Here is a 14,212-nt window from a genome sequence, read left to right on the forward strand (position 1 = left end):
GGGGAAGGGGGGGGGTAGCATTAACAAAGGAAAGGAATGTAAATAGTATGTAGCTGCAGTTACAAAACAACCACGTAGAAAACTAAAGTATAAACTACATAGCATCATCAGACACTGTATGTTGAAACCGGTCGTGAATTTTGCTCGTTTTGAAACGACGCTGCTCAAATTGTGCACTCCCAGAAGTCTGCGCAGCCGATGAGTTGCGTATGAAACAGTTGTATATGTTATGTGGAGACCAAGGAACGTAGAGACAGCTTATCTGATTATTAAATTAGTTATTATTATTATTGCGCTTGCTTGCTCATGAAAGCCTCACCGAGCCTCAAGACTAGTTTTGTGTGCATTTGGGGGCGATGCTGCTGCTGTGTGCGATCCCAATTAAGTAACGGGGTGGCGCGCGATGTTCAACTCGTGGCCTCACAGCCTGGGGGCCAGACAACAGCGGGGAGGAGCACGTAAACTCGCTGCCGCTTATGGCGCGAATCCACACATCGCAAAAACTATAAACAAATTCGCGTCCCTTGGCAATGGTGCAGGAAATGCTGTTCGCAGGAGGGGAGACCTCCGGCCTCCGCAAAAGTTCCAAGTTGAAGAAGCAGAACTCGAACGAAATTTCCGCTGCAGGGACGACCTGGGCGAGGGTCTCCTCTCGCCACGACGGCCACCCCTTCCCCCCCCGCAAGGCAAACACGCGGCTTCCGTGAGACAACAAACAAACCCCAACGCTGGGACACCTGCCAAGGTCGAGTGAGTCACCCACGCGCTGGGTGCTTCTTAATTACATCTGGGTCACGAGCAGAGCGCGTGCGTGCGCTTAATTTAGCCGCGCGTGCCTACAGACGTGTTTTTATGACTCTAAAGCAGTGAAGAACATCGTTCAGGTCTTCTCTCTTCTTTCTCGTGGCATCCGAACAAGCAACCGAGAAAGCAGTGGGAGCGAGTGTCGGGTTTGGGGATTCTATTAGCCGGCACCAGTTAGCTGCTCGGTGCACAGCGGTCCGCGAGCGAACGCCGCGAGCCACGCACGGTTACGCGACGAGCAGATGGCACCTCACAGCGGCACGAGCGCATTGGGCAGGGCGACGCTTTTCATTCTCCACGTGCGCAAAGTTTGGCAGCGCGTCACCACCCCGTTACAGCTCAGCACCGTCGCCTCCCACGCCGGCCGCAGACCGGTGATAAGCCCCTGGCGTGTTAGATATTATTTTACCACGCAAGGCCCACTGAGCCACTATTCAGCTCTTTTTTTCACAAGCGACCTGGCCACAAATGATAGCTCAACGAAGTGGCTTGTCATCACGTGGACATTCATAGCAGCCAAATACTCTAAACGCGTGTTGATACTAAAATGGAGGGAAAAACCAGAGGACCCCGAGAAAAATTCATATGACCACGGGGAGAGACATGCAAACGCCAAATATACAGCAGGCGTGAGGGTTGGTATCGAACCCATGACCGCCTCCTGCATACCAGGTGAAGTAGTTAACATCTCGCCACCGAGGCGCCCAGGTCGACGCATCGGGAGATCGCTCTCATTCAACTGTCATGCCACTCATCTGGGACTTCCCTATTTTGGCCACGGGTAGCATAGGAATCTGAATATATATCTATACTGGAGGAATCCGATGAGCTATAAAGCTTTTTTTCACAGATGCCCAGTAGTTTTCACGGACGTCCAGCATCTCCGCTCAACCCCAGAGAGGTGTGCGCCACACGTTTTGAGTGACTCGTCCCGTTAGTGCCTTCGTGATAGTGCATTGGTGATAGCGATAGTGTGTGAGCGATAGCGATAGTGTGTGAGTGATAGCGATGGTGCGTTGGCGATCGTGCGTTGGCGATAGTGCGTTGGCGATAGTGCGTTGGAGATAGCGATAGTGTGTTAACGATAGCAACAGTGCGTTGGCGATGGGCGTTGGCAATAGTGCATTGGCGATGGTGCGTTAGCGATAGTGCGTTAGCGATAGTGCGACAGAGAGGCCCAGTCGTAGGTTCATGGTTCGAGTCCGTTGGCCGCCCTGGCTAACACTGCAGTGCGAACTGACCGCGAAAAGACCATGCACCGTCTGCTTCACAGTGGATGTTACAGACCCCGTGACGCAATTCCAAACGAGGTTCAAATTTATAAATTAAAAAAAGTACACCGCAAATTACTCAAAATGGCTATCACCCAGAACTCTGCATCGCAACATCACACACATACTGGCAAACTCATGCCGCATGAAACACAGCAGATCCTTCCTCCGTCATCGGCTCTGCACTACAAGAATGGCGCAAATAACAAATGTGCTCAATTATAATCGTAATTATTATTCTTGCTTGTCCCGCGTGCCCGTACTGGTGGGCCGACACAGCCCAAAAGGCTTTCCCACCTTGAGCGCACAGATGGGTCACCGGTTATGAGACCGGTGGTTCATTCCAATGCCTCATAGCATAGCCACCAGGTAGACTCGGCTCTGTGTGCCGTCATAGCTAATACCTCGTTCGTTCCTAGGAAGGTCTCACCGAGTTTCAGGGCTCTTTCTTTTCAGGAGGGTCCTGTCGGACGTATGAGAGTGGACGGTAGGCCTACTGCAACATCTCACTCATTGGCTGTACGGCCGCCTCGTTCATCCCCGAGAACGGCCGCTCAAACCTCTCCTCCCTGTCCTCACGCATGCGGCGTTGTTAGATGCCGAGAGTTTGCCGGCCCTTTGTCTGGGCTGCCCCTGGTTCTCCACCGGCAGGCTCGCTCGCTGGCTCTGTGACCCCGTTATTTAGACGATGATCCGGGCCCTCCCGTCATTGATTGGCGCCTCGCTCGTTTGCCCCGAAGTCTCATTAGCTAAATGGACAAGCGGCCCGTGAGCAATTGACCGCTCCCGCCCCGCCGGCTCTGCGGCCGCTCGCCCCCGCGTCATTCATTCCACAAAAAACAGGGTGAGAATGTGCGCCACGATGCAGAGACGCCAGCTGTACTTCTAAAAATACCGCGGCAACATTCACTTACCTTCCCTAATTAATAACAACAAGGTCACGGAGGCATTCTGCGCCCTGTGCACAGTGTACGCGCGCACACACGGCCGTGCGTGGTAGGGGGAGGAGAGGCGTGGGTGTGTGGGCACAGGGGCTCATCCTCGTACTGCTCTCGGTCCCCACATTTGGGTGCAACATCCTCGCTCGTCACACCCACAGCCGTGTGAGGACGACGCGGGTTCGAGCACGAATGTGACCGACAGGACTGTGGCAGCTGCTGTGGACGTGGAGCCGCAGTGGCGAGGTGCGCCCAGGAGATGGCAGTGGTGATCATGCTCCTCCCGATCCTCCTCCATAATGCTGTGCGTTCCAGGTATCTCCGATTTTCCACCTCATACGAAACCAAGCACTCGATCGTGGATATTCCTGGCTAAATAATTGGCATTAACTTTATTATTATGCTGGCGACTCAACCTTGCATCCGTCGGACCATGTACGGGGGGGGGGGGGAGGGGTTCCCTGCCGCAGCAGCTCCAACGGATCGATCGCCGCTCGGTTACACTACACCCCGCTCGGCCGACGACATCACAGTTTACACTTCTAATCAAAATATACCCAAAATGAAAAACTCCATCAACTCCTATCTAAAACGGCTCAGCACTTTCCGAGCCAATAGATCGCTTCAACTCTCAACATCCAAATCAACAGTCACCCTTTTCACACCTGACCCTTATCAAGCCAACTTACATCCCAACGTCTTCATAAACAATCAACGCCTCCCAATAGCAAAAACCCCAAAAATTCTAGGTGTAACCTTTGACACCATGTTCAGCTTCGCTCAACACGGCAGAAACGTCCATGAAAAAGTTAACAAACGAAATAACATCTTACGAGCTTTAGCCGGCACATCTTGGGGTCAACAAATATAGACTTTACTCCTAACCGACAAAGCCATTGGACGTCACATCATCAATTATGCCAGTGCCATTTGGTGCCCAAACCTCTCCTCTACAGGTTACCAAAAGCTCCAAACTGCCCAAAACCAAGCACTTCGCCTCACCACAGGATGCCACCTCAAGGCGGCCATTTACCTTCTCCACCAAGAAACCAAAGTTCTTCCGATTCAAGAACACTGCAAGCTTCTTACCGACAAATATCTGGCTTCATGCCACTCGACAACGCATCCTTGCACAAAGCTACTCAAAGCCCCTGCACCTGCTAGGAAAATTAAATCCACCTTGCTTTCCTTCAGCTCTGCCAATGTGCAATCTACTTTAAACGCTCTTCCACCAAACAGCACCACCAAATCAATTTGAACCACTTGCACACCGGTGCCACCATGCACTGCCTGAACGCCTACAAGCCCCCAATGTCGTGCTAGGGGGTTGGCCCCCACCCATAGCAGACGATGAAAAATCCCTGACCCGGCAATTCGCACCAAACTGGCTCAACTCCGTTCAGGTTACTGCTCCATGCTAGCCGATTACCAAAATCGGAACGACCCAAACGCCTCAAACTGCTGCCCTTTGTGCCAAGCAACGCGAGAAGACATCTCTCCCATTTTCTCAGTTGCCCAAAATCCGGAACAAAAATTAAATCGATTGATGTCTGGCTAAACCCTTCCAAATTGGCGACACAACGCCACCTATAATCAGACAGTGCGAGAAAAACAACAACACCCCGCTCGGTTACACTACACACCCCACTCACACTACACACCCCACTCAGTCTCACTGCACACCCCACTCGGTTACACCCTGCTCAGTGAGAGACGCAGTGTTTGTGTTTTGACAGTGGCCGTCAAACTCTGTGACGCCGCAGCCCCGGGAATGAGCCGAGCGCACGCTGCGCGTCCCATCATTAACGTCAACGAGTGGCGGGGATTGTTTGTTCGAAGCCGTCTCTCCCGTTTAATAGCCGGGCGCGTCACGGCGGGGAAGAGGAGACACGCGCCTAATGAGACCTTCGCTGCCGGTGGGGCGATTGCGACACGGCACGCGACGGACGGGCTCCATGACACGCTGCTTTATCTGCAGAGGCCTCCACGCAGCCCAGCCTGCTGCAGCTGCTGCTGCTGCAGCTACTGCTGCAGCTGCGTGAGAGAGGGAGGGAGAGAGAGAGGGAGAGGATGCGTGCGGCGCCCGTACCTCGGAGGACATGGAGGAGCCCTGGTGCTCACTGCTCGAGGTGGCGCCCGTCAGCGTGAGGATGCCCCCGGCCAGCAGCCCCACCACGATCAGCAGGCAGCTCTCGGGCACCAGTGAGGAGAGGCGTGATGACAGGTGGAAGCCTGCAACGCCGGCGCCACATCGGGGGGTTAGCGCCGGCCACGGGACGGCGAGCCGGCCGAGTGATCGTCAAGTCGCGCGCCCGCGCCGAGGGGGGACCGGGATGTGTTTGTTTGCTGGCACCGGCGGTGCCTCGCTCAAGGGCCCGAGAACTTTGTGTCAACGCTGCGGTGGATCGTGATGCCTAGCGGTGCCCGTAATCATCGTATGCATCTCCTTGAGTAATCGTATTAGACGTGGAACGGTCTCACTGGCATGAATTTATTGATAAGCACATAAGTACATTCATACTACAAGTAACAATACTGTAATAAGAGTCAATATACAGCCCATGTCAATTCACTGCAGGAAAAAGGCTTAACCATATTGAGTTCGTCATGGGAGTTGTCTGGTCAGCGTAGATTGGTAAAGGGGCAGAGACCCAGGACCGTGGCTGGGAATGGAACTGGGAACACCAATTTAAACACCAATTTCAAATGGCGAATCACAATCCACCGATGCCTCCATGACCATACTATATCACACCCGACTACTGTAAGATCCATATTTGTTCCTAGGTTCAGGTGGTAGTTTCACACACAATCTCTCGTAATTAGAACTCTCCACCACCCGGCCAGATTGTCATGTCGACACAGACATTATTGACACACAGCTGCCAATGCAACGATCAGACTTAGACTGAAAACGCCCCCCCTCGCCCTCCTCGCCCTCCTCGCGGGACGCTCGAGACGTCTCATGACGGACTTCAGCATCGGCGTTGCGATCAAACCGTGGTGCGTGTGCGCCGATACTTATGTAATGCGGTTGTAAACGGCCCTTCTGAGGTGCCGTCAGGGGGGGAGGAGTTAGGTCACGTGGGGGGAGAGGGGTTGAGTATAGAAGGAGGGGAACCGGAAGAGCAGGGAAAGTGACTGGGAGCCAGGAACAGAGGAAGGCCACGTAGGGCGAAGCGGGGTGTGGCGAGATCGCCACGAACACGGGGGAAGCGAGGATCGGCACCGTTGGCCAGCGGTGACCGACCCGAAGCAGCAAGGAGGCTGCAGTCAGCAGCGGGGCTGCACAGAGAGAGTGGGCAGCGGGTCTGCATACAGTGACAGCCAGAGGGTCTGCACATAGGGGTAGCAGCAAGTCTGCAGGGAGGAGGTTACAGTAGATGAAGCAGAGAGTCAGAGGGGTGAGGAAGCTATAATAGCAGTGAATAGCCGGGGGCTACAAATACAGGAGTTATAACAGAGTGCCGTGTGGGTAAAGACGTGAACCTGAATAAAGACACGAAGACAGAAAGAAGTGTTCGAGTCCTTTTATTACACTGGAGTCAGAAGTGAAACGGCATGGCGAAACAACTGAGGAAGAAGAATATCCCATCTCCGGCGTCGGCTTCATCATCGGACGACGACGATCTTCCTCCTGAGGTCGGCTTCACTTCGGCGGAGGGAGAGATCCGTGAGGGCCCGGGTGTGGAGGAGGTTGCCGCTGCGCCCGACCCATCTGCGTTGAAGGACGAAGATTTAAGATGGACCCGGATGGCGGAGCAACTGGCGACCCTAAAAACCGTCATCACGGAGTTGTGTGACCTTGTCACGCCAAGGGCGGCGTTGGAAGGTGATGGTGGTGATCGGCAGGAGCCCGGGTCGTCTTCGATGGCGCCGCCATCGACCACGCGGCGTGAAGACGCCATCTTGGGCGTGGCGCACCACGGAAGGCGGGAAGCCGCCATCTTGGGGCCGCCACGAAGATCGTCCGCCATCTTGGCGACACCGCGTTGCGACGCCTTGCTGAACTTGCCGCCGGAAGAGTCGGTGACGGACGGAAGCAGGCCAAGGAGCCGCAGTCGTCACCTTACAACTGTTAAGGAGTTCTCCATCGGGGGCGATTGGAGTGCGTTCGCTTGTCGATTTTTGGCGGCGGTACGAACGGCAAGGTGGACGGACGCCGAGGCGCTGGAGGTGCTTCCGACTCTCCTTGACGATGAGTCTGTTCGTTTTTTTCGCTCTATAAAAGCTGCGAAGAAGAAAACATTGCGTGGAGTGTTCGACGAAATGGCGGACGCGTACGAGCCACCGGATGACGCCCATCGCCGCTTCGTGCAGCGGCAACGCGCACCGGAGGAGTCGCCTGTAGCGTACAGGGGCGCCGTGCTGGAACTCGCGATGGCCGCTTACCCGGAGACGGAGCCTGACCTGCTGGAACCTCTCATCTTGGGGAAGATGTTGGAGTTATCCCGGGATCTGGGCATTCCTATGCCGGCTTGCGGTCACGAGAAACTCACGTCCCGGACCGCGGCTAAGTGTTTGGACGCCCAGTTCAATCTCCGCCGCTGGAAACAAGTCACGGCGTGGACGGGCGGTCCTGTCGTCGATGGGGGGGCCGTAGGGTGGGACCCTACAAAGGCCGTGTACGTGCCGGATGCGACCGGCCCAAAGGAGCTGTCGGCCGCCTCCACTCCGTGGCCGGCTCGAAGCGAGCCGGGGCCGCGGGCTCCGCCGCCGGCGCGGCCACGTCGGGACGGGGTGCCTGCTGCGCGCCGACCCGACGTCGACTGTTTCCGCTGCGGCCGTCGGGGCCACTATGCCAGGGACTGCTGGGCCCGGGTTCCGGGGCCGCCCCAGCAGGAGGCCTCGATCGCGGACGTCCCAAAGAAAGACCCTCCGGCACAGGCAAGTCGGTGCGCACCAGACACCCGGCAAGGCCTGACACCTCACTCATCGCCGTTGTTGTGCGACGCGGATGTTCTAAAATATGGGAGGCCAGTATCTGCGCCTTGTCGCTCGATAACGCAGTGGCGTAAGTTGGCTCGGCGGGTTGTCGCGGCCGCTACAGGTTCGTCCACTGTACCGGGGTCGATCCAAGGGGTGGACGTGCGTATTTTGGTGGATTCCGGGGCGTCCGCGACCATTATTTCGGATGTCATATTCCATCTTTTGAACATCCCACCGGGGGCCGTGAGGCCGGCTTACGCTTCCTGCATCGCTGCGAACGGGGGTAGTATGGGCATCGTGGGACAGGTGGACGCTAATATTTCTATCGGGGGGGTCTCGGCCTCGGGCGTTGTGTTAATTTCGAGGTCCCTGGCGGTTCCTTGCTTGTTGGGCACGGATTTTTTGGCTAAGATGCCCATTTTAATTAGAATCAATGAAAATTGCATTGAACTGCCAGGGGGCCGCAAATTGGCGTTTTTACAGTCCACCTGGGGGCGACCGGCTCCGGTTGCCCAGGTGCAGGCGTTATCGGAAGTTTCAGTTGATATTCCACCTGGCTCGCAGATGCTCATTCCCCTACGATACCGGAAGCCGGTTCCGGGTCGGCAGAGTGCTTGTGGAATTTTGCTGTCGCCGTCCGCCGCTGTTACGGGCGGATTGGCACTGGTGGGGGCGCAAACCATTGTCCGTCCGGATCAGCGCCCGTTTTTGCAGGTGTTAAATGCGACTTCTGAAAGCGTGTGTGTGCCGGCTGGTACCGTTGTGGCACACGCCACTACGGCGTTTACGGCTCAGAGTGACATTCCGGACGGGGGGCTGGTGGGTGGTGTTTCACACGACGGAGGGGTGGACGATCGTTGGATCGCCGAATTATGTGCGGAAAATTCGGCCCTTTCCGCTGAGCAGCGTTGTGCGATTCATAAATTATTAGCGAGCTATTCCGATGTGTTTAGCTCGGACGATTTGGACTTGGGACGCACCTCGCTGCTCTCTCATCACATCGAAACAGGGGACGCGGCCCCTATCCGCTTGAACTCGCGTCGGATGAGTCCGGCTGAGCGTGAGCACGTTCGAGGGGCAGTGGAAGACATGTTGAAAGCGGATATTATATCTCCGTCTAATAGCCCGTGGGGTGCGCCTGTCGTGTTGGTTAAAAAGAAAGATGGTAAATTACGATTTTGTGTGGATTTTCGGAAGTTAAATAAAGTGTCGGTGGCAGATGCGTATCCCCTGCCGCGTATGGACGATTCTCTCGACGCCTTGTCAGGGGCTAAGTTTTTTTCAACGCTAGATCTCTCTTCGGGCTTCTGGCAGCTTCCCCTTGACGAGCCCTCGCGGGAAAAGACAGCGTTCCGTACGCCGCAGGGGTTGTTCCAATTTAACTGTCTGCCGATGGGGTTGAATGCAGCCCCTGCCACCTTTCAGAGATTGATGGAGTTGGTATTGACGGGGTTGCAGTGGGAGACATGTCTCATTTATTTAGATGATATTATTGTCTTCAGCCGCACATTTGATGAGCATTTATTGCGGTTGGAGGCCGTTTTTGCCAGAATGCGTTCTGCTAATTTGAAATTCAAGCCTAAGAAATGTCATCTACTGCAACGTTCCGTTCGATACTTGGGACATATTGTTAGTGCGGACGGGGTGGCCACGGATCCAGAGAAAACTGCGTGTGTCCGGGATTGGGCAACCCCCGCCACGGTGGGTGATGTGCGTCGGTTTTTGGGGTTCGCCTCATATTACCGGAGGTTTGTTCCGAATTTCGCTACTATCGCCAGGCCTTTGCATCTCCTTACTGGGAAGGGGCACAAATTTGTGTGGGGACCGCCGGAGGAGGCGGCGTTTCGGAGCCTGCGCGACCTACTGGCTACTGCGCCGACGTTGGATTATCCGGATTTTGAACATCCCTTCATTCTGGATACTGATGCGAGTGACACCGGGATTGGGGCGGTGTTGTCCCAGTCAAAAGGTGGTGTTGAGCGTGTGGTGGCGTACGGGAGTCGGGTTTTGTCTCCCGCGGAAACTCGTTACTGCGTCACTCGCAGGGAACTTTTGGCTATTGTGTATTTTCTCCGCCAATTTCGACCGTATCTGTACGGTCGGTCGTTTATTGTCCGAACGGACCATGCGGCCTTGCAGTACGCTCTTAAGATGGACCAGCCATCCGGACAATTGGCGAGATGGCTGGACACGTTGCAAGAATTCTCCTTCCAAATTCACCATCGGAAGGATGTGCGTCACGCTAACGCGGACGCACTGTCCAGGTTGCCGCAACAATCCCCTTGTGCGTGTGCGTCGGGGACGCATAGGTGTGGACCGGCTCAGCCCCCCCCTCAACCTGTCGCGCGGGCAGTGGATGTTCTCGAACCTCCGCTTACACCGGGACCGGTTGAAGGGGGACCGGCTGACGGGATTTTGCGTCTTCCAAGGTCTGTGTGGATTCGGGAGCAAATGTTGGACGATTCTTTGGTGTCGTTACGGAAACGAACGGAGAAGGCGGGTAAGGAAGTCGGTGCGGGTGGTAATTCGGAAACTGCTCTCCGAGATGGGTTACTGATGTGGAGGGAAGGGATACAGGAACACTGGCGTCTCGTTGTGCCTGCGTCATTGCGCTATGAGTTGATTCGATCTTTGCACTGTGACACACTTTTACACCTGGGGGTGCAGAAAACCCTATTGACGCTGCAACGAGACTATTATTGGCACGGCATGACGACGGATGTCGTCGGTCACGTTCGCGCGTGTCCCGATTGTGCCCGCCGTAAGCCGCCTAAACATCCATATGTTCCGCCGATACAATCGATTAAAGTATCTCGGGTTAATGAGTTGGTGGCGTTAGATATTTTGGGACCCTTTCCGCCATCAGCTAAAGGGAATAAGTATTTACTGGTGGGGGTGGAGTACCTCTCTCGCTGGCCGATGGCCTGGCCCTTGCCTGACCAGTCAGCGGCGTCTATCACGGACGCCTTTCTATTTGGGTATGTAATGGACAAAGGGGCTCCGGAGAGGCTCCTTACGGATCAGGGACGTAACTTTTCGTCTAAATTGTTGGGGGAGGTGTGTGCGGCTCTTGGAACTAAAAAGATACGGACGTCCCCCTACCACCCGCAAACGGATGGTATGGTGGAACGGTTGAATCGGACTCTGTCCGCCATGCTGTGCCATACAGTCGGGGAAAACCAATCTGATTGGGATTTGCATATCCCTGGGGTGCTTTCGGCGTATCGCATGACGCCGCACGCGGCTACTGGATACTCGCCGTTTTTCCTTATGTACGGCCGTGAGAACGTGCCGCCGATTCATGACCAGTTGGGAACCGGTGCGAGGGGGCCTGTTAAGCCTCTTCCTGAGTATATTAAGGACAACGTTCGGCGTGTCGCTGAGGCGAGGGAAAATGCCCGCATGGCTACTGCCAAGGCTCAGGCCAGGAATGAGCGGTGTGCCCGACGTTCAAAGGGGGAGTGTCCCTGGAAAAAGGGGGACCTGGCCTGGCTTCATTGCCCACAGGTGCGGCCAGGTACATCTCCTAAATTACATCGACCTTGGCAGGGTCCGGTCCGCCTCATTGAGGTTCCTAACCCACAGTCGGCGCGTGTTCAGGTTGGTGCACGGCGTTGGTTCGTGCACACGTCCCGGTTGAAGCCATACATTGCCCCACGGCCGGATGCGTCATCTCCCCAAGTTGCCTTGCCGGGGTCTGTTGCTGCCGACTCGCCCTTGCCTGTGTCTGCTGACCTTGCGAGAGCGCCTGTCGTACCCTTCACAGACAAGCCGGCCGTGACAGCGCAGGGAGGAGGACCTTCCGCTTGTGGGACGCCGACCGGAGCCGCAGAACCCACGGGACCTGCAGCTCTTCCTATCCCTCCGCGGACGCGAGTACGGGATGTTTCTGGACGCGAGCGGGACAGTGGCGGGCCTCCAATGGCGACGGAAGAACTTGCGCCCGTCGCCCCTAAAACCCTTCCACGTTCCCGCTCGGCGGGTGGGCCGCCGACCGTCCGGGACGGCCCGGCTACCCGTACTCGCTCGAAATCCCTCACGTTTCGTTAGATTGTGTTGTGTTGTGTTATTGTTATAATGTTCTTCAATGCTTCGTGTCTTTTTGCGTGTTGGCCCTTTACACCCGCATTGCTTTTCAGGTTGCAATTCAGCCGAGGTCGGCTGGATTTTCTTTAGGGGGGAGGGTGATGTAATGCGGTTGTAAACGGCCCTTCTGAGGTGCCGTCAGGGGGGGAGGAGTTAGGTCACGTGGGGGGAGAGGGGTTGAGTATAGAAGGAGGGGAACCGGAAGAGCAGGGGGAGTGACTGGGAGCCAGGAACAGAGGAAGGCCACGTAGGGCGAAGCGGGGTGTGGCGAGATCGCCACGAACACGGGGGAAGCGAGGATCGGCACCGTTGGCCAGCGGTGACCGACCCGAAGCAGCAAGGAGGCTGCAGTCAGCAGCGGGGCTGCACAGAGAGAGTGGGCAGCGGGTCTGCATACAGTGACAGCCAGAGGGTCTGCACATAGGGGTAGCAGCAAGTCTGCAGGGAGGAGGTTACAGTAGATGAAGCAGAGAGTCAGAGGGGTGAGGAAGCTATAATAGCAGTGAATAGCCGGGGGCTACAAATACAGGAGTTATAACAGAGTGCCGTGTGGGTAAAGACGTGAACCTGAATAAAGACACGAAGACAGAAAGAAGTGTTCGAGTCCTTTTATTACACTTATACAGCACGGTGCGGTCACCCGCAGCGCCTTCAGAGGGGTGCCCACATGCCAGCTGCACCGCTGCCCATCGCGCTCGCTCTCCGCTCGCCAAAACATCTCTCGGAATGGTTATTAGTGCTACTTGCCGCGTAAGGAGTAAAATGACAAATTGATCTTTAAATCACGCAGAACGTTTCCCCAGGCAATGGGAATGCTAATTCGTAGCTGGGGTCAACCCCGCACGGTCAAGGTGATAACAGTGGCGGCTATAACTCATCAGCTGTCCGGGCTCCCCCCGCGATAGTGCGCGGCACGCGCCACCCTCGCCGGTGATCCCAGCCCAATCCTAAACCGAAGGACAGTACGGTGAAATCAACGGCAACTTGAAGGAAACCCACCTCTCGTCTGTTGCCCTATTATCCAGAACTTCTACAATCCACGGTTTTTTTAAAATTGTTGTCACGCGATGAACCACGCTCAACGCCGGGGATTGGTGGCGCCCGAAACGTCACCCCCTGCCCCGCGGGCGCCACGTTCTTACAAATTGCATTTGAACTCCATGGGAGCCACCGCCGTCGCTGCCTCTGCCCGTCAAGTTGTCCCGCGGGAGCCTGGCGGAGCTCCCACGTGGAGTAGCCTTGTCCCCTCACGAGTTTCCCGTGAACCGGCGCTTCACCCGGCTGCCTCAACTCTGCCCCCTATCGATCGACAGCGCAACGAGACCAACGGCGTAGGCAGCCCCCCTCCGGGGGCGGTGACACAACCCAGCCCGTGGCGCGTTCGCCGCTCGGTGGGAGAGGATCGCGGCTCGAATCCGACAGGCCGCCCTGCAGGGCGTTACCACGGCGATGCGGATTAACCGTAAAGATCCCCGTGACGCGATTGGTAATGAGGAGGCCATCGTGTGCTGTAGGTGTCACATGACACATGAGCAACATCGCCCCCCTAGCGCGAAAACTACCGCAGCCTGCATCTGTGAATCACGGCGGCGCCTTCCTTCACGACGATCGCCTTTGCGCCGTGAGGATGAAAGCGCCAAAACCAAATATACTCAACGATGAGTAATTAATCGAGAGGGGAGGACGTTCCTTGCGATGCGTCGCTGTGGCTGCGCGCACGATGATGGCACTTGTACTTTATGTTACAGTGGCCATGGTTGGATGCGAGGGGGCACTGGCGATATCAAGAGCAGCGGCAGCCGCCTCATTCTGCTGATTTATTCAGTCCGATTAAGGAGACCTTGAATTCTCTACCAGATAACGGTCCGCGCACCCCATTAACCTCGATACGCAGCTATCTATTAAATGCAACATCGCACGGCACGCTGCACACATTCTAAGGGATATATTAAAATGTCAACCCGACGTGCGCGTGGGATAGCCAGCCTCGAACCCGCGCGCAAATCTCCGCGCGTCTCCCCCCACCGCGCCGCCCACCGCACCGGTTGGCCCCACAGCCACGGCGCTAATGGAGGCTTTTAATTGACGGACGGCACAGGAGCAGAGGAGGACGGAGAAAGAGTTCATAAATAAAAAAGTGGACGAGAGGCTAAAAAAAGGATAGGATACAGGCTATCGATTGGC

General features: G+C 55.9%; 1 protein-coding gene across 1 annotated transcript in view; it reads right to left on the reverse strand.

Annotated features, from left to right (window-relative positions):
* The window catches only part of LOC133351103 (sodium/hydrogen exchanger 2-like), a 64,105-nt gene that overhangs the window by 26,617 nt on the left and 23,276 nt on the right, over positions 1-14,212 (reverse strand). Inside the window, exon 2 of the mRNA XM_061566051.1 lies at positions 5,103-5,245. Within this exon, the coding sequence (XP_061422035.1) occupies positions 5,103-5,245 (143 nt within the window). The remainder of the gene's footprint in view (positions 1-5,102; positions 5,246-14,212) is intronic.

Source organism: Lethenteron reissneri, chromosome 5 (genome assembly GCF_015708825.2).
Source record: "Lethenteron reissneri isolate LAM-NWPU_2019-01 chromosome 5, ASM1570882v1, whole genome shotgun sequence".
Lineage (NCBI taxonomy): Eukaryota > Metazoa > Chordata > Hyperoartia > Petromyzontiformes > Petromyzontidae > Lethenteron > Lethenteron reissneri.